General features: G+C 41.7%; 1 protein-coding gene and 1 non-coding gene across 4 annotated transcripts; both read right to left on the reverse strand.

Moving 5' to 3' along the window:
- Positions 1-699: 699 nt before the first annotated feature.
- Positions 700-20,274, reverse strand: ano8a (anoctamin 8a). 3 transcript variants are annotated; one of them, XM_004078947.5, is made up of 18 exons: positions 19,768-20,274; positions 16,637-16,747; positions 15,631-15,763; positions 13,675-13,813; positions 13,478-13,574; positions 13,287-13,403; positions 13,088-13,215; positions 12,838-12,999; positions 9,518-9,670; positions 8,905-9,031; positions 8,651-8,706; positions 8,487-8,561; positions 5,542-6,036; positions 5,266-5,439; positions 4,996-5,187; positions 4,773-4,904; positions 4,488-4,598; positions 700-2,251 (listed from the first exon to the last, which is right to left on the reverse strand). In XM_004078947.5, the coding sequence occupies exons 1-18, from the start codon at positions 19,931-19,933 to the stop codon at positions 1,634-1,636; spliced, it is 3,186 nt and encodes a 1,061-aa protein (XP_004078995.2). In that variant the 5' UTR covers positions 19,934-20,274; the 3' UTR covers positions 700-1,633. The 3 variants fall into 3 exon arrangements, with proteins under 3 accessions (XP_004078995.2, XP_011484690.2, XP_020566516.2); XM_011486388.4 differs by having other exon boundaries at positions 5,266-5,451; XM_020710857.3 differs by lacking the exon at positions 4,488-4,598 and having other exon boundaries at positions 5,266-5,451.
- Positions 10,060-10,132, reverse strand: trnak-cuu (transfer RNA lysine (anticodon CUU)). Its single transcript has one exon. It is a non-coding gene; the product is annotated as a tRNA-Lys (tRNA).
- Positions 20,275-20,739: the final 465 nt, after the last annotated feature.

Genomic DNA, 20,739 nt, shown 5'->3' on the forward strand with positions numbered 1-20,739 from the left:
TTTTCCATTTTAAATCTGCTAAATCCATTATTAATTTATTTATTTACTTCTTCTACAGTTTGTTTTGGGACAGTAACATTTTAGATTATACAGGAAATGAGTGACAGATTTGTTTGTTACTTCTGCCTGCAGTGAAATTTATTGTTTATAGATTGACAATAAAGGTTTTTGTAAAACCTTTTGAAAAAGTAGAATGTTAATAATATTTGTTCTGTCACATAGGATCATCTAAAGACCCTTAGATGTTAGCAGTGATTTAAAACAAATTATTTTACGGTTTGTGGTGCATCTCAGCCAGAAATGTGGAAATCAAACAAGCTGAACTAAGGGACCCTTACTGTTTTTTTTATAAACCATAAGACACACTAAAAATCCTTAAATTCATTAAAAAATATAGAAAATCTGCCCTAATTCTAGTTGTACTTAGTGACCCTATACTTATTTTCTGTGGTACATGGTGCACAAAAACCTGTTTGAATGTTTAGTTGGGATACGGACAAGTGTTTTAGAATGAGTTGAATAAAGTCTGAGTTCGTTTTCTTTAATTTCGTTACTTTTGAAAATGAAAACCTTTTCATTTTTCTTTCTCTAGAGAGCCACGGTGGAGGGGTAAAAGAGCCGTCCTGCAGGTTTCTGACCCCTGGTCTGAACTTATTAGGAAAAGGCCTCCTTGGTCTGAACAGAACAGAGCAGCACAGCTAAAGTGGGCAAACCTTTTATTAAGACAGTAAAACCAAATCAGATGAGACCAAACACAATATCAGCGTTTCCACTGGGAAGCACGGTGGTGGAGGGTTGATCATTTGAGAGAGCCCCTCAGTCGACTCAGAAATCCTCTGTTTTGCAGAATAATTTAGCAGCAAACTTGATCAATCTGTTTTCTTCGCTGTTGAGCGATTGTTGAAAGCACTGCTTCTGCATTTTGTCTCCAGGTGGTTTTTGTTTATCTCAGATTTACTAATTTCAGAAACTATAAATGAGATTTTTTAGTTTTTATTTTTGGTGGTAAAACCTCATAAACATCAGGGTGTTCCTTCTTTTTCACTATTTATTTATTTTTTCAAAGAGTAAACTGCTTTGAGGATTCCCAAAGGAAATGAGCTAAGTTGGACTTTATTTGACATGATACATCCAGAAGACTAAGAAAGCGAGCAGTTTGGTGTCTCATGTAGCATGTTTACTCATCTTGTGCATACCGGTGCATATATATATATATTTTTATACAGTTCAAGTGAGATTTATTAGTATTCTCTAGAGTGACAAACACTAGTAAAATAATGAATAAAAAAACCAAATTTAGGAAAAATAGAATCTTTTTCCAGGGTCACAGTGAATATTTCGGACCTATTGCAGGAGGAGACAGTGGCTCTAGAAGACTGCAAGCTCAGTAGGACGTGTGCATGCTCAAGAGGACATGCATTCAACACTAACATCAACAAGAGGAACGCCGGAAACCCGTGACAAAGTGTAGAAGACAGGTGGAGCTGTTTGTTTCAACCAGGTGGCCATGTAGCATTACAAACCGCGTGTTTCCCAAAGCCCCATTGGTGCCCTTGTCTTTACATGGAAGTTAGGTGCTAGTTTTGGCGAGAACAAAGTTGCATCAGTTCATTCTATTCCGTTTGATCCTTTTTTAGGAAGTTTTTGCATTTTCTGAATCTTTGTCGGAATCGTTGGAGGGAAGTTCATCTGGTGTTGTGTTGGGTTGAGGGTTAGATGCCTGGGTTGGTTGCTGTGTCCCATTTGCACACACCACAGAGCCCTCTGATTTGCTAAAGCTGAACAGTTTTCCAGGGCTGAATGTCCTGTTGGGGGACTGTGACCTCTCCTGGCTGCTTGCAGGAACTGCGGGCGTCGCCGTGGATGCCGGAGTTGTTCCACAAGCTGTTGCCGGCTCCTTTTTCCCCTCCGGAGATTTCAGGAACTTCAGAAATCCGGGGAGCTTTGCTTCACCTCCGGTTGGAGACTGGGCCGGCGATCGGGAGGCACCGCAGGAGAACTTCCCCTGCAGAGGGATGATCTGCTTCAGCTTCATTACATTGTTGTTTCCTAGAAGAGAGCTGGGTCTCTTGGGCTTGTCCCCCGGTTTGCTCCCCGCTTTGTCATGGTGGTGCTGGTGGGCGTCTGCTTTGTGGAATCCGCCGTCCTGACGGGCTTCAGCCTGCAGCTCAGCTTGACGATGGAGCTCCTCTTCTTCCCGCCGGCGTCTGAGCTGCTGTTGGAAGTGCTGCTGGGCCTGCAGCTCATGCTTCTGAAGGGAGACACATTTAAAACCAGAATGCAGAAAAGCACAGGGGAGAAAGACCAGAAGACCAGAAAACTATTTAAAAAGGAAGAAAGCTCAAAATTCAAGTCTGAGCAGCTCAAACTCACAGTAACAAGAGAGATAAACATTTATAAAAAAAAAACTTTTTGCTGCTGTGTAAAAGCAAATAAATTACCAAAACCTATTTAGAATCTTAGAAACCCCATTTTCCCTCAAGTTTTTTTTCACTCTTTCGAATATTTTACCTGTACTTAAACTGATAAGGACCCATTGAGATCAGGATCTCTTTTTCAGGGGTGATCTGGTCTTTTGTCTGATGATAGATTCGGGTTTGTTTTCTGTCCGCTCAGACCCCAAACTAACCTGTTGAGGTTTCCTCCTCTTCATCCATTCATAGGCGGTTGTTTCTCTCACCCAATCACGTGTACTGAGAATGTCAAGGAACTTTACCCACTTTAATGTGTCCTTTCTTTAAGCCAATTTTACACCTTAAAGTCCATTTTGGCCTCTTTGGACAATCTGGAACTTTAAAAATCACGAATAATCTTTGGAGATTGGATAGTGACATGTTAACGTTATGATTCTCATTTTTACTTTTAGTGGTTGTTTGAATTTTTCTTTTGTACAGATTTCAGTGAATCAACACTTTTCCTTTTTCGACTTTAATTTTTTAATGATACTAATGACGATGGAGTCATTACAGCACAGCCTTACAAATATTCCGTTGTGTTCTTCAAAGTACTTCAAAGTATTTTATGAAAACAGTTCCACTGGTGTCCAATTTATCATTATATGTAATGCGACTTGTGAAAAACCTGAGTCAAAAGTTCTTGTCTTGGTTAAAATCTTAAATATCCTGCTAGAAATCCCGGTTTTCTGTTTAGAGCTGCAGTAAAACCTAATAAACTCAGAGCTTCAAGAACAGAAAAAACCCACAAAGACTTCCTGTGAAATTTCCTGTTTTATAAATTTTGATAAAATTATTTAACTTTTCTAAACAAGAGCCTTGCAAAAACTTCCAAGACAAAAGAGTTGATTTAGGAAAGTTGACTTGGTTTTAAAAAGAAAATCAAATACTAGCACAAATGCAAAAGTAAGATTTTGAGCCTTCTAAAACAAAAAAGGCAATTATATTAAATATCTTTTTACTACTTTCACCTACAGTAATTTAGGTTTAAACCTAAATTGACTCCTTAAATATATGTTTGTTATTCATGTCTGTCCGAAATGATCAGATAATCATGGATACTGCTTGATTTTAACCCTTGTGCTATCTTATATGACCCCACCCTTACATTGACGTGTTCTCCCTACCATGAGAAAGGAGGATAAAGGTGGAAAGATTTCATGTAATCCATGGACACCAGTGAGGATCACAAATCATTGAAGAAAAAAGGTTCAGAGCACTGTCTAGTGGGTCTAGATGACCCAACTCGCAATGTTAAAGTGCCTAGGATAGCACAAGGAAAACATACAGCATCCAGTTGGACTTAAAATTTTTTGCTTTAAAAACATTTTTGGCTTCATAAAGACCATTAAAGACCCACTCTGATCATTTTTTCATCTATTATAAAAGTTGTCTTTTAATTATGAATATGCCGTTTTTAGCCAAAATGACAAAAATCTGTCTCGTTTTCTAAGATATAGTTTTTTGCAGATCAGCAGGAGTTCATTAGAAATTCACTGCTGAGTTGTGGATGCGGGACCATAGGTGTGGAGCGTCCATGCGTCTGTTTGTCTGAAAGTGGATGCATCAGAATGACGTGGAGCAGGGAGCTTGTGGCCCGCCCAGTGTATTTTCTGCGTCACAAATAGGATATTTTTAAAACGTTATGTTTTTATATATTCCTGTTTCACAAAAATTTGAATAAAGAAATACTCAGAAATGCAATTTTTAGCTAATTTTCTTTAAACATTACGTCCACCGTAAGCAAACTACCCAAAAAAACATGTTAAAAACACAGTTTTTATCGGAGTAAGTCTTTAAATGTGGGTTTTTACAACTTTTGTTTCCATTCTTGTTAAAATCGTTCTATTTTTTTTATTTACACAGCAGCAAAACCTTACCATAACAGGATGTTGTAGCAGACCATTAAAAACAACAGTATGTCCCTTAAATGTTGGCTGAGGACACAAAGAGCAGCAACGTGACTACACAAAAATCAGCCAACCACATGCCTCGCGTTGGCAGAAGGTCTTTCAAGCTATGAACCAGTTATACCTTGAAAGCTTCCCTTCGTCGGTACTCTAGCTTGGCCATCTCGTCTGCTACCCAGCCAGGGATATCAGGGATGGCAACATGGATGATGTACTTTAGCAGGATTGCAAAGTGCTGAAAACCATCGACCACAGAGGGACAAACTCAACACTCACATTACAAAGCACAAAACTCTACATTGTAGTCCACATTAAACTCGTTTGATAAAAGATCCTAGATATCATTCATGCACACAAACGAACGACTTGATTGGATCATACAAAATGGGAAGCTTGAACGTTAGTGTACCTCAAGTAAGACGATGGAAACGATGGTCATTTCAGGGCTCAACCAGGGGAAAAGACGCTGAAGCTGACCGCACTGACCAATCAGATAGCAGTTTACAATGATTGCTATCAGGCCCATGGCTTCCATTGCAGTCTGGTCGACAGGGAAGAGGGACAACAGACAAGGGGAGGATAACTAAATATCGTGCTGGCCCGAAAGGGCGTTTGGCAAAAAAGGCACCCACCTGCCACTGCCCAATGTTTTCCACCCTCTGTCCAAACGGCCTCTGCAGGCCGGTGCAGAGCTTCAGGCCGTCGCTGCGGATCTCCACGATGTTGTTGATGAGGGCGCACATGGCTGCCAGGGGGAACGCAGAGGAGAAGAGGATCACATAGCCGAACTGAATGAACATCTCCTGGTAGTCCTGAAGGGTTCCCTGTTCGGGTCAGACATCATGAAACTAGACTCATGTTCTTCGTAAAGCAGGGTTAGATAAATCAAGGAGGAGCAATACCTCATATGTTTGCATGCAGCTCTCAATCTCCGCCTGGGTCAGGCCCACTTTCTTAGGTTCTTCTGGTGGATCAATCCATGACTTCTTGTCATCTTTCGCCTCACTGTTCCTCCTTCTGTGACAGACTGAGTCAGTTTCTTTGGGAGGGGGTCTGCTGGGATTATCTCTGCTCTCCTGTGGTAAAAACTGAGACATCTCAAACTCTGTTGGTAGTGTTTTTTTAAACGTGGGAAAATATGTTTAACAGCAGGATCTAAAGAAACGATCAGAACCTACATGAGCCAACAGTTCACAATCACTGTCCTCATCACAGCTGTCAAAGATGCTGGACGGATCCATCCCTTCATCTACCATCGTGGGACTGTCCTCCAGGGAGCTCTCATCAGCTGGTCGTGCTGTGGCGGTCACATCCTGGTAGTGCACCTTCTCCGTGAAGCTGACCTTCCTGTGCTTCATGGCACTATCGCTCATGTCCCACTCCTCCTCCGTCAGCCTAAAACCTGCTTTCAGGTCTCCTCTTCTCCTCAGCTCTGGGTTGCCGTTGGCGGCGGCGTTGACAGAGAGTCTGGTCCCCAAAAAGGAGTAGGACGTCATTGATGCTTGGGCCTTCCCCAAAGCCAGACGGCCATACTTGAGCATGATGGCCTGGAGCAGTTCCCACAGCACCTTCGGCGTGAAAACCCCCAGCTTGTTTTGCTCATAGAGATACGGCTGGAGGACTTCTTTGATGTTCTGGAGGAACTGGCGGAAAATCAGTAAAGTAGCTAGCATCTGTGAGGAGAGGATACAGATAGATTTAGAGACATTACTTTATAAAATGCTTTTCAACAAGTTTTCATTTGCAACGAGAGAAACCCAAATTCCAGATGGTTAAAACAAACCCCCAAATTCTACATCCCCCCATTTCTTTCTTCGTTCTTTTAAAAGTGTGTTGGTTGAATCAAATGACATCAATTTGTAGGGGTGTAAAGATTATTCGATGACTCCATTTATATTCCTACGATCAAACCAGTTTGATCCGTCTGAGGCAATTTGGTAATCAAATAGATTTATACCATTATAAAATTGTGTAAAATGACATTTTGGTTGTCCAGTGGTATGAGAACGCTTCCTCCCACCGTCCAAAAACATGCTTCATAAGTTAATTGGTTAATCTAAATTATCCCTTAAGGCCCGTGCACACCGGGACGAATATTCGCCAGGCGTTATTCGCCAGCGTTTTTCGCCACGTTTTTTGTGTTCACACCCAGGCGATTTTTGCTGACGATGAGCCAAGCGAACATGCAATTTCATTCCCTGACATTAGATGGCGCTTAATGTAAAACAGAAATACTCCTGTACACAAGGTGGCGCTGCGCAACTTTACGCTTCTTAAAGTCGCTTTTCGCTCAGAAGAAGAGAGTAAGTATTTACGCGCTTGTCAGAATAATACAAAGAAAACATGAATATTTCAAGCACCAGTAGCTCCAACTGGTGATTGGTTCGGGGATATTTTAGAATGTCCGTCATTATTGCTTCGCGGCTGTGTAGACGCTACTTGGCGTCTATCTTCTTCGCTGGTATGTGTGCTCAGCAAGGCAGTTTTGTGTTTGAGCGCCCCCAAGTTGTGTTTTACTGCAACTTCAGAAGCTCCAGACACGTGTGCAAAAGCGGCATTCTCATTGGTTGAATAGATTTCGACGCAACGCGTCGAAAAAAAGAACCGAACCCGAGGCGTTTGTTTTTTTTGACGCTTTGACGCGTGGCGTTTTTTCGCGTCGGTGTGCACACTCTCATTGGTGCCCTTTGTTTAGTCACTAGGCGTTAAACGTCGGCGAAAATCGCCGGCGAAATTCGTCCCGGTGTGAACAGGCCTTAAGTGTGAATGTGATTGTGAATGGGTGAGTGGTTGCAGCCCTGCAACAGCCTGGCAAACTGTCCAGGGTGTCCCCTGCCTTCGCTCATAAACAGCCAGGATAGGCTCTGTTTATCTCTGAAAGGGATAAACGGAAGAAGATGAATAAATGATGATCTGAACAACCAATGATTAATGAAGAAAAATCTTGAAAATTTATCAGGGGTGCCCAAGCGTTCTCATACCAGTGTAAATGTGGCAGGCAGAGGGCCACTTCATTAATATCATCTGTGTGAACCAGCTTCTTTACCTGCAGAGGGCTGGTAAAAGCCCTTCCCCCTCTGTCAAAACTAAGATCAGCCTAAGATCTACTGCCTCCAGGGTTTAATGTGCAGCAGGTGTGCAGCATTGGACGATGTTTGGCTGCGTTTTTGCCCTAACAATAACCCGGACCACAGGCGTTTTTTTTGTTTTTTGTTTGCTGCTCATGTGACTTTGGTTGGTTGTCTTCTGTTTTGTTGCTTCACTGTTTCGCCCCGTTTCACTGATTTCTCGGTGCACCACTGTTGGGGCATCGCCACTGCAGAGACTCCGAGGGGATGAGTGTGGCTCCTGTTGTGGATTCAGCTGACTGCACGCCGGAGTGGCATGACGGGGTTGGATAAAGAGCCATCTATTCGGATCTCCCCTCTTGGCTCCCTGGCGCACCGGACACCGCCGAAACTCAGTGTCCCCACATCAGATTGGTGTCAGTAGCTGTGCTGGTTGAATTGGGCATGACATTTGGACTTCTGGGTCAGATGAAGCACCAGTTGATCCAGACAGACTTTGTGTGGGCTTTGGCGTGACCACAAATGTGGTGTTTTTGTTTTTTTGTTTTGTACTTTAGTTTTTTTTTTTGAGTTTCAGGAGCAGATCGCTTTACTGCTAACCCTTGGGTGCAGCTTGCAGGTAACCCTCTTTTCCTCTGCTGTCTTCGTGTCAATGGGTGCATTTTAGATTGGTAGAGGATATAGTTCAGGCACAGCTGTTGTGGCAAGAAGGGTAAGTATCTGTCTCCTTGTCCATTTTCCATTTTAACGTCTGCCTTTTACAGTTTTATTTTATATGAATAGACTTGTAGATGTTCTCAAAATACTGTTTCAGTTTCCTATGTGGAAGAGTCCTGCACTTATCTGTTTTTAGTTTTCTGGTGGGTTCACTTTGCAGCAAACTGGGGAAACCATAATGCAACATAAAGATGCCCTGGATCAATTTTAGGTGAGTGAATTGGATCGCTTAAAATAAACCAACATTGACTATGAATCTTTTCGTCAACCACAAATGATGATATGGATCGAATTGCTGTTCATATGTATCGCTACACCTCTGTTGTTTTGTAAAATACCTCCTTTAGCCGTTCCATATCCTTGAGGTAGAATCCAATGTAGAAAAGGCTAAGGTAAGAATTGATGAACTCAAACTGTAAAACAACCACAGGACATGGCAGGAGCTCAAAGACTTTGTCACGCTGAAGGAAAATCCAACACCAAGACGGAGAACGTGACTCACAAAGACCATCTTGATGATAAGATTGTTCTCGTAGGCACTCTGAAGCCTGTAGTTCTCTGCACAAAAAAGAAAATAAAAGCCCATCATGACCACAAATCTCTCACAGAGAAGATATATATACTGTATATAGGTCGATCTTTTGGACAATGTCTTCTAAAAGTAGCTCACATACCAAAAAAGCGTGGACATCCCTGCTCTAGAGTGAATAAAACATCAGTTTGAGTATTTCAAGGATTCAGTTATAGATTTCTTACCCATATTATTGAGCCAGTAAGCAATTTTCTTGTACACTTCATCACAGATGGTTACGGTAACAGCCAGAAGTATCTTAGGGATGAACCTTGTAATACCAGGCAGCTCTGGAATCTCCATCACCACTTCCTGCAAGAATCGTGCTTCATTTTTAAAAGTCACTGTGTCATTTTTAAGACCTACTATGGAATTTTAAATTACAGGAGGTATAGTTAAGCTGAAGTAAATTGCACCCTGCTGTCTGAAAACCTTTTAGAGATGGGTTAGGAGCTGTACTAAAATCACTTTTTGGGTTTGTCAATTTCAAAAATTATTCATGCAATTGGAGGAAATTACTGAAATATTGAAAGCTGATTATCCCTTCTGCATGGGATGTTCCACCCTTCTGCGCCTGACCCCCATCCTTCACATCTTCTCTCAAACTTGACCACATTTAAAGTAAAAAACACCTTTTTTTCAGACAAACTTGCTAATTTGTTGCAACAAGCTGTGATTGGAGGGAATCCAAAACTGTACTTTCAATTAAACCTGCTCAAATAATAAAAAGTTGCTTCTTTTTGGATAAAAGTGCTCATTTCCACTGCATGATATCCACATTTTTACTAACAGACATACCTGCAGTTCCAGACAGAGGAGCATAGCAAGGAAGACGAAACAAAGACAGAGGACGCAGACAGGCAGGCTGACCAACCACCTGAACACAGCTCTCTTCCAGGGAGGATAGTAAAACTCCTCACAGCCGGTGATGGGACTGCAGCGCTTTACTCCCTGCAAAGACAAGAAAAAGGAAAAACAAGTTGGACAATAGGTGGATTGGAATTGCCAATTCCTGCTTTCCTAATTTCCTAATAAACTAATTATCCCTAATTAACTACTTATTCTTAATTAGAATATAACTGCATATATTCTATCCAGGGTTACAATGCTTGAAATCATTTTATAAACCTGTCTATATTTTTGTTGATTTTTACAGATTCAAAATTCATCAATAAACACAATGGTAGTCTTTAATTTGGCCCACATTGGTAGATTTCAGGAAAAAGAACTGTATTTGGGGAAGTTTTTCCTGAAACTACATTTCACTTTTGACGGAGAGGAAAAAAAGTTCCGCCCAATTTCGCACTCGTAACCCCCAGGAGAGGTGCAAAAGAAAGTAGCGCCCAACGTGGGGCTCGAACCCACGACCCTGAGATTAAGAGTCTCATGCTCTACCGACTGAGCTAGCCGGGCTGATATACAACTAAAACAACTTCATCATATGTTTTCTCTTTTCTTTTTGTTGGTGTCTTTTCGAGTTTGTATTACTTTTCTGTCTTGAGTTTTCGTTTAAGCGTTACATCGCAAGTTTTCGAATAGACGCACACTGTTTATAGTAGTCAGCATTGCATCTATATACTGTTGAATCCGACGTTAACAAAGAAACATTACGAAAATTCTTAACTAAAAATACAAACCCAGTCCACACCGTAAAACGATTTATAAATTTTTCGTTTTTTTGTTTTTCTTTTTTGCAGTTGCACTCAGGGGGATACAATTACGGCAAATAAACCTTTCTGAATTAAAAAACAAAACTAAAGCTCTGCAAGAAGAATCAGAGCAGCGGTATTTTTTTTTCAGTACGCGAGTATGGTGATTGATTTAATTTGAAATAATTGTAATATTTTTATCTTTTTGACTTCGTTTTTAATATTGCTAAATTTAACTTTTCACAAAGGACAAAAGAGTAAAGAAAAAAATCTGCCACACATGGGGCTCGAACCCACAACTCGAGGAATAAACAGTTACGAACTACCAGTTACATGATACCTGACAGAAATTATATGATGGCCAAAGGAAATGAAATACAGACCACAGATGTTAAGACACGAAAGCTCCTTAGCATACATGTGGTATTCCATCCCAAATCCAGCACCCTGAGACTGTATTCTAGCTGCATGGAAGGAGGCTGATTACTAGTGAGCATGGAAGCCACTATCCAGGATGAAAACATCCAAGATGCATGAATACATAAAACTCAAGGGCCCAACTGACTGTGTGAATGAATGTCTCAGGCAATGGAGAGCAGAGGATGCAGTGCTGGAGGACAGATCCTCATGCGAGGACAAACCCCTGCATGGGATGTACCACCGGACCATAACTGAACTGGCTGATATGAAGAAGTCCTACCAATGGATAGAAAGGGCTGGCCTACAGGACAGCACTGAAACACTCATCCTGGAAGCTCAGGAACAAGCCCTGAGCACCAGAGCAATACAGGCTCAGATCTACCACACCAGACAAGACCCAAGGTGTAGGCTGTGTAGAGGCGCCTGAAACAATCCAGCACATGACTGCAGGATGTAAGATGCTGGCAGGGAAAGCATACATGGAGCGCCACAATCAAGTGGCTGGAATAATATACAGAAACATGTGTGCAGAATATGAACTGATTATGGGAAACACCTCCAAAGGTGGTAGAGAATGAGAGGGCAAAGATCCTGTGGGACTTCCAGATCCAGACTGGATGGTAATGGCAAACCAACCAGACATTGTAGTGGTGGATAAAGAACAGAGGAAAGCCGTTGTGGTGGATGTGGCAGTACCAAGCGATGGGAACATCAGGAAGAAGGAACATGAGAAACTGGAGAAATACCATGGACTCAGAGAAGAACTGGACAAAAAAGGAAAGTGAAGGTGACAGTGGTGCCTGTGGTAATTGGAGCACTCGTGGCAGTAACCCCCAAGCTGGAGGAGTGGCTACAACAGATACCTGGAAAGACCTCAGACCTCTCAGTCCAGAAAAGCGCAGTGCTAGGAACAGCTAAGATACTGCGCAGGACCCTCAAGCTCCCAGGCCTCTGGTAGAGGACCTGAGCTTGGAGGAGAAACCACCCGCGGAGGGTGAGAGGGGCATTTTAATTTTTTTTGTAGTTATAACTGTAAAACTAAATCTCCGTGAGGAGATAGCTTTGTCATGTGTAGTAATATTTCTTTTAGTAGTAGTACATAATCAGAACAGATATGGCTTTTTATTATGCAACCAGAATTTAGAGGATATTCGTTTGGCAGTTCTGCACGTCAGTTAAGTGACGTAATTCACGACGTGGGTGATAATTTGCTGACTGATTTTTTTTTGAAAACATATTTTTACTTTTTGATTTTTTTTTTAGCTTTGATGGCCCGTGTTCCACGGTCACATCCTTCACGATCGACTGGTCGATCGCAACCAATGGAATGAGCCCCCCCTCCGGATTAGAGTATCCAAAGCTTCACCCATGCTGAAGATCCCTACTTTAAATATATTACAGTTATCTAAAGGGGCATTTACTTTTATGTTTTTGTTTTATGTTTATGTTAAATCTTTTTTTTTCTCCTTTTAATGCAAATTTTCAGTCAAAAAGATTCATGATGAGTTTAAGTCAAGATAGAATTACTTCTCTTTTTTTAAAAACTTCTTTTTAGTTATATAAAAATTTCTAAAAAACTGAAATTTTCTGAAACAATCTCGTCTCTCTATTGTATGGCATTCATTACCAGCTATTTTGCATTATGGCATTGCAGCATTTAACTGTGTTACACTTGTGCACCTTTTGATTGGGGAGGAACCAAAGACCACACCAGGGCTCTTGTCGCCTTCAGCAGCATCTTGCAGTAAAAAGTGATCTCCTGTTTCATAAGGAATTGTCGCGATGGTTTGGAACCACAAAGATAGAAAACCCCAAATATTATTTTGGAATGACCTTGCAATGGACTGCTGACCTGTCCTGGGTGCCTTCACCCAACAGTAGCCGGGATAGGCTCCAGCAATCCTATGACCCCAAAAGGGATTAAGCGGGTTTGGAAAATGGATGGGGACCATAGAAATATTTATTTTAACCCGGTGGGAACACCTGACAAGTGTACACTCCTGGGTACTGCCTGCCGATCGTTAATTGATCTTAAACATGGCAACTCACCCTAAACTGAGGTCTGGGCTCCTCCAGGGACTCTGCAGGAGTGTCCAGAGTGCCCCACCTGAAAGCCAACTCAGCCTCCCGCCTCTTCCACCTCTCCAGGAACAAAGTTGCCCACACCACATTGAAGAGGGCAAAAACAACACAGCAGACATCCTGACTGGTCTGTGCAAACAAAAAAACACCAGACAATCATAGCTTCAGAGTCAAACATATAACCACTTTATAGAAGGGAATCAAAGGTTTCTGATACCTGGTCGGCCTCTGCTAGTATCCAGAGCAGAAAGCCAATGACAGCAGGATAAAGCATGGAGTTTGTGTAAAAACCCAACCAGGCAAAATACATGCCAATCTTCACCCCGAAGTAGTCACAAATATCATCTGCAAAAGAGGAATTTTAATAGATCTTGTAACCCTCTTTTGTATCTCCTTTGTAGATCCACATTTCCTACCAAGGGGCTGCTTCTCACATACAGCCTGAACCCAGGATGTCATCAGGTGGTTGAGTATCCTCTGCTCATGCAGGGGAAACATCTGTTGAATCACTCCACGAGCCACCAGCTCTGGAACTGCAGAAGATACAGCATCAGACATTCACACCTTTGCAGCTTATGACTTCTACGCTGAATGAACGACAGCATACTGATAGGCTGCCCCTCAAGGAAGTGGATGTTGTGAAGCACCTCCCCATGTTTGGCTCGCAGGTTGTCCAACCAATACTTAATGATACTCTGACGCTCCTAAACTCAGACGCATCGCCAGAAAAAAAAGAAGAAAATCGCGTTTATAGAGTACAGTTCCCAAAATGTCCTCAAGCAACAGAAAGCTCAAAGTTCTGACCTGTGAGGTGAAAAAGCAGAGCTCGCTTTCTATGTTTTCATAGATGTTGTCCTCCTCGCAGGAAAAGCGCTGCATCCCTCCACCAAACTGAGCTTTAACGGCCTTGTGCATTCCCATCTGCTCAGCTCCTCGCAGCAGGCTGTCAGAGAGAGGAAAGGGCAAGCCAACAGCATGGTCATACCAACCAGTGTCTGTCCAAAGCGTGGGTTCACAATTGAACTCAGTGCCTAGGACTGGTAAGGTAAACCTCTAACCCTTGTGCAATCATAGGCACTTTGACATTGGGAGTGAGGTCATTTAGACTCCACAAAACAGTGCGCTGAACTTTTTTCTTCAATGATTTGTGATCTTCACTGGTTTCCATGGCTTACATCACATGCTCTTCACCTTTAACCACCTTTGTCATGGTAGGGAGAACACGTCGATGGTCATCTCGACGCCGTAGGATAGCACAAGGGTTAAACAGATTCCAACAGATTTTAACATGTTCTTGTATTTCTGATGGTGGAGGATATTTATATAAAAAAAATTGCTTAGAATTGCATTTCTGAGTATTTCATTCTTCAAATTGTTGTGAATCAGGAGCAGATGGAAAAAATATGTTTGATAAAGAGCTTTTTAGTGAAGTAAAAAATATGCTGAGCATGCCACAAGCTCCTTGCTCCTCCATTCTATAGCATCCACTTGTGGACAAATAGATCCGTGTACGTCTTTGTTCTCCTTGTCTAAGCTGGTATCTGACTCAAAACTGTACGGAATAAGAATTGAGTGTTGTATTTGACAGAAATAAGCGAAACAAACGAAACAAACATGGCTATTCAGATGTGAGATTTGAATGAGCTTCTTTAAAGGTGCATTTGAATGTTGGAATAAATAGAACTTCCTTTCTAAAAGGGACTGTATAAGTTGTAAAATATTGCAAAAGAAATCTATGGCGTTTCATCTCTGCCATAAAGTGAACAGGGGTGTGTTTGTCACTTGGGGGCAGTAACCATTCTGGTCGATCTGATTGGCCAAAATTTTCATGTGTAATTTGGCGAGGCAGTGGGGGGGGGGGGGGGGGGGGGGACTTTCAAATTTCAGCCAATCATATCAACCAGAAACACGTTAGGATCGCTCCGTACATTTTGGAGAAAATGTAAGACTTTTCTGTTCGCCTTATGGTTGTGAAAGTACTGTATATAGAAAATATGATAAAAGGCAGAGAGCCGCAGGCAGCTCAAGAGTTGCCCCCCCCGCTCTGAAAAATGAAAGTCCCGCCAATCAGATCAACCAGAACAGTTACTGCCCCCAAGTGACAAAAACACCCCTGAATAACGCCCCCCAAGTGACAAGAACACCCCCTTAACACTGAGCGTAAATCCTGGTGAGGGCGCAAAGGAGAATTGACCACGCAAGATCACAGCTCAGTTAGGATTGCAGGCCTGCAGTTGTAAAATGCGGGGTCGTTCGGTCAGAATTGCGCCTGCGCAGTTGTAAGGGTCGCTCTCTCAGTTCCTGAATACGCCTGCTCAGTTGTCTTTACGCCCTTTCACTTTATGGCAGCAATGAAACGCCATAAAAATCATTGTAGTTTGAAGCAAAAGTTAAAATAAAAGTAAAGTTCTGTAGTTTTAGGTTGAATTTGCCTGCTGGGAGCTTTCTGTGTGGAGTTGCATGTTCTCATCATGCATGGGTTCCTCCAACAGTCCAAAAAGGGGCTTCATAGATTAACTGATTACTCTCAATTGTCCCTAAGTGCGACTGTGAGTGTGCATGGTTGTGCGAATGTGTGGCTATGTCCAGGGCGTACCCCACCTTCACCCAACAGTAGCCAGGTTAGACTCTGGTAGCCCCGTGACTCCGAAAAGGGAGATAGAGGGTTAAGAAAATGGATGGATGGAGATTACATTTGTATCTGAAATGAAAAGTTAAATAAAAGCAAAACGAAATTGTACAAAAAATAAAGTGCCTTACTTCTCAAATGTAGTTGTGATGAAGAAGGCTTGTGCCTGGGTGTGTCCCAGCTGCCGAACCTGGATGCTGACTTGTGGGATTCCAACACGCACCTGATTCAGAAGCCACAGCAGAGTGTGGTCATCTATGGTTTCTAAGAGAAGCAACAAGACAAAACAACTAAAGCATCGATGGCATTTTGCACTCCCGTAACACCAAAAATGTCTCCATCTTTTTTAGTTCTGTAATTATCAACAAGTGTCAAAATTTTGACTTATCTGAGCATGAAAAAGCTTCCCGCCTTAAAACTGTTCATTTTATTAGTCTGGGCACACAAAACGCACAGACCATGGTCAATAATGGCTTCCTTTTAGCAGGACTGACCTTTATTGGACATCTGCAGATGACAGTGATTGAATTTACCAGTGTTTCATTGTAAAAATAAAAGAAATTGTCACGCAATGGCCACAAGAGTTCGGCCATATTTGGTCTTGTGCCAAACGATCAAACATCTTTTCCATATCTATTTATCTTTTGAAAAGGTTCTGCATGGTCTGTGAAAAAAAAGTTTGTAAAAAAAATGGTGATAACTCCGGGAAGGGTTTCTATTCTCTAAATTTGTTTCATTTATTTAAATAAACGCTCCTTGTCCACATGGTTTGCACAGTTCTAAAAACAGGTTAACAGGTAACATCGCCAGATGCCATTTTATGAAGTGGTTTGACGAATAAGCACCTGGCTAGCAAACAAAGATATGTTTAATGTGCAGTCCCCTCAGCAGAAAAGTCTTTCTCTGATTTTGGTGTTTTTAACATAATGGGAGACATCTATAAAGAAAGTTAATCTTAAAATTGCATTTCTGAATGTTTCCAATGAATTTCTGCAGCCATATGTCGACACAAGGTGTTTTTTATTTTGGCAAAAATGGCATAATCATAATGAAGAGACCACTGGGAACAATTTTACAAAAGAAATAAAGATAATGGGAATGGGGCTTTAACTCGAATAAGCATGAAGGAAACAGTACCAGGAAAAGTCATGAGGATGTCACAGTTTTCAGTGGGAACCATCTTTAACCAGGACTTGCGAGACATGATGTAGTGGCGTGCCAGCAGAAGCCGTTTCCCAAACAGTTTATCTGCAGACGAGAGAGGAAGCATAGACAAAGAAACAAGACTACAGAATAAACAGTGTGTGTGTCTTTGTCAAACAGCAAAGCACAGATGGTGATATTTACTCATCATGATGATTTTGATCACAACTAAAGATTAACTGCCTCTTCATAGCAACACTCCACAATGGTGTTAATTTATCACATTAAAAGTCTAGTTTTAGATTTCTCACTTAAAGACCCATTCCTATGAAAATTGTGTTTTTGACGCATTCTGGTAACATTTTTCTCATGATGGAGGACATATACTGACATAAAGGAGTTTAAGATTAAAACTCTGTTTCTGAGTATTTCTTTATTCAAATCGGAACAGATAAAAATAATTTAATAAATTTTAATAAAAGCAATATTTATTAATATGTCTAATTATCCTAAGTTTGATTAGTTACTGTTAATTGCTTGAAATAAACTTAATTCTTTCTGTCTGATAAAAGAACGCACTGTTTGAAAAAGCTCAAATTTTTGACGTAGCAAGTGAAATGGACGGGCCAATGTCTACCTTCTCCCGTCCATTCTGATTCATCCACTCACAGACAAGAAGATTCATGCTTCTGTGCTGGAATCTGGCTAAAAACTGTACGGTTGGATAGCTCCAATGTTGCTCATCATATTTTAAGGGCAGAGTATAAGGGCAGGGTTGCCCAGTTCAGTGTAGTCTGTTTAGTTTAGTTTAGTTTAGTTTAGTTTAGTTTAGTTTAGTTTAGTTTAGTTTAGTTTAGTTTAGTTTAGTTTAGTTTAGTTTAGTTTAGTTTAGTTTAGTTTAGTTTAGTTTAGTTTATTGCACAATTATCGGCATGAAGCCCATTGAGATGACTATTGTTGTAAATACTATTGAATTGAACTGAAATGTCCCGCCCTCAACTTTGAGGCAAATTTTTTTATGAGCCCCTGCTGCTCTGGAAAAAATATGTCTTAAAAAACAAACAAACAAAGTTTTGGCTAAAAACGGCATATTCGTAATTAAAAGACCCTGGGAACGATTTTGAAATAGATGAAAAATTCAGTTAGAGTGGGACTTCAAACAAAATGATGACTGATCAGGCAGCGTGAAAAGCTCTGCTTGCAGTGCTCGTATGACTGAGCAAATATGACCTGCAAACAGAAAGATATGCAAACAAGCAGACGCACAGTCACCAAGAAACTGCTCTGTCAAGTCCGACCAAAAAATTTTAAAAACGACAGACAGCAAAGCAGCAGATCTGAGTTCTGCTAACAGTCCTAGAGTCACTTTGTTAGCCCTGCCGTTTTCCCTGCTTTACTTTTCAGCATTCAACTGCTCCTGGTTTAAGTGACACTTACAGGAAAACACATTAAAACAAAGTTTGTTGCATATTAAAATATTCAGTTCAAAGCAAAACCTATCATAAATCTAACAAGGAATCAAGATAGAATCAGAGATCTGGTGGAGAAAAAACATTTTTTTTTGTTTTTTTTAATAACTACAACAATGACTAAAGTGAGATCAGAACTTTCCATTTTCTAACAATGTGTCAAAGCCAGTGAGGATTTTTAGAGCATGGTCCACTAATATAAATCTGGCGGATTCACTAAATATGCCAGGACCAGTTTATTAAAGCAGGTCTGTTATTCAACACTCTGTGTCTCCTGTAAACTGCCCAGAAATTAAATTAAAATAAACATTAATGTGCTCTACAAGATCCATCTAGCAGTACATTTATATTTTTTTAGCTATATGTGAAACAGACTATTTTTTTATGAATTGGAATTTCTCCTTCCGTTAAATAGTGGGTGGTAAACCGAAAAAAATAATGCCTCTGCCACCTACTGTTTGGGGTGTATAATCAGTGTCACTGACACTGGAGAAATTGAACAAGAAAATAGACAATCTGGCTTTATAAAGTTTGCCAAGTGTGAGAATGAAACCCTAAGAAACATTGATCCATTGCTATTTTTGTTTTCTGGATTTTTATTTCCAAACTACAAATGTCTTTTATTTGACATTATTATTTTGTTTTATTGTTAAAATTATGCTAATCTTTTTTTGGGGGAGCCGAGGTGCAGAGATGGAGCGGTTGACACTTGAATAGAATATCACAGGTTCAGTTCCCAACCTGCCCGTCCATGTGTCAAAGTGTCTTTGGGTAAGAAAGGGAACCCCACATTGCTCCTGGTGGTTAAAGAGGTTGGCACCAGTGTTCAGCAGCGGGGCCGCCATCAGCGTGTGTGCTGGGATGGGACTATGACTGTAAAGCTACATTCACATCGCACATGCAATCGGCCACTGCCAGTGAAAAGTCTATGTAAACACATGTAATGTGCATTTTGGGCTACCACGTTAAAAAAATCTCATGTTTAGCTATTCAGATGTCTGCAACCATTTTAGGGCTCTACAACCAAAACGCATGGCCATTGAACACGCGTTGAAAGTTAAACCAGTTCAACTTTGACCAAACAGGGACTAGAATTTGGAAGTGACGTGTGTCTGGTGTCCCTTTGAATTCAATTAATTACCAACAATTTGAACATTGGTCATGTTAATTTCCTCTACCTGGGAAAGTTGACACAAGGTGGTAATCACCTTTTTGTTTTAATAAGTCTAAGAATCACTTGAGGAGTCCGGGTGTCCACATAAACCTGATAATGACACTTGTGATATTTTGTAGAAGCTATTTCCTAATCATTTTTGGTATTCTGTCCTGTTTAGCAGCCAGGTTTTTTCCCCCCTTAAAGCTTTGAAACAATAATCAGTGCCTCCACATGTTTTTGAATGATTTATGAAGCTGAGGACACCCCCTCGGGTGTCCTGCAGGCACCTGTGGACCATAACAGCTGGCCTGTCCTGACTGCACACACACACTGGATGCCACAGAACATTTCAAATCCCAAATGATCGCCTTCAGTGTAATCACTGACGTCCTCCAGCCTGCCACACTGTGGCCTGTAATCTCCATCCTTCCATCCTCCAGATCATTTGTGTGGTTTTTTTTTTCATTTTAGATATTAGACAGAATTCAGATTAGACTCACCGAGCACCCCTGAAGATGTCTGCTTCTGCGGATGCTGCAGCAGCTGCTGCTGCTTGGTGCCGTCCTGCGTCCCTTCTATCCTCTCCCCGCCGTGCGCGCTGCTGCTGCTGCTGCTGCCGTCTGCAGCGTCGTCGGCAGCGCCCGCGGAGATGCCCGCCGCCTGCATGGCGGTGCTAGAACGCACCAGGTGAGGGAGGAAGACCGATCTTCCGTGACTGCATGGCCGCGCGGGTGGAGGAGGAATCCCGACGGAGTGAGGAGGCTGGGAGGAGCGGGGGGAGGTTCAGGCGCGATCATGGCATCTCCACGCATCTACGCGCACCAGTCGTGACTGCGTGACGACACCACACGAAGGAGGAACACGCGCGCGCTGCAGGTCTGTAAACAAACCTGCACGTGTGATTCAGGTAGACGCACGTGCTGCTCCTCACACAACAGCTCCACTGTAAAGAGTTTGCTGAGAAGCAGTAAAACAGTTTAGCATGACTTTGTCATGAACAGGGGCGCACTTGGTTATTTTAGGGGCTCGGGGGGGGGGGGGGGGGGCATGGGCTACTTTCAGCTTTTCCATGCTGCCTGGGACGCATCTTTGTTGCACCTCCTGCATGTTTGTCATATTTTCTTGCATCTCTGATCAAGACACCAAATAGGTGTTACTGAAAAAGTCTTAAATGGAATGGCATACCATCTAATGGTACATTCACACCAGGCATGTGAACCTTTCAAAACTGTGCTAAACGCACAATCTGGAATGGGCATTTAGCCTATGGTGTTGACACTAGACTGTCACTACCTGATTTAGTACTTCCCCCTTATCTGCAGGGGTTAGGGACCAGAGACACCTGCAAATCTGCAAATATGGAGAACCACCCCCCACCCACGGCTGAAGAATATCCATTACCCACCCTTACTCAGCAAAAACCCTTCTGGAACATTTCCGATGCTTTGTAAAACATTTATTAAAGAACATCA

Source organism: Oryzias latipes, chromosome 17 (assembly GCF_053564925.1).
Source record: "Oryzias latipes strain Hd-rR chromosome 17, Olatipes_Hd-rR_3.1".
In the NCBI taxonomy this organism is placed as follows: Eukaryota; Metazoa; Chordata; class Actinopteri; order Beloniformes; family Adrianichthyidae; genus Oryzias; species Oryzias latipes.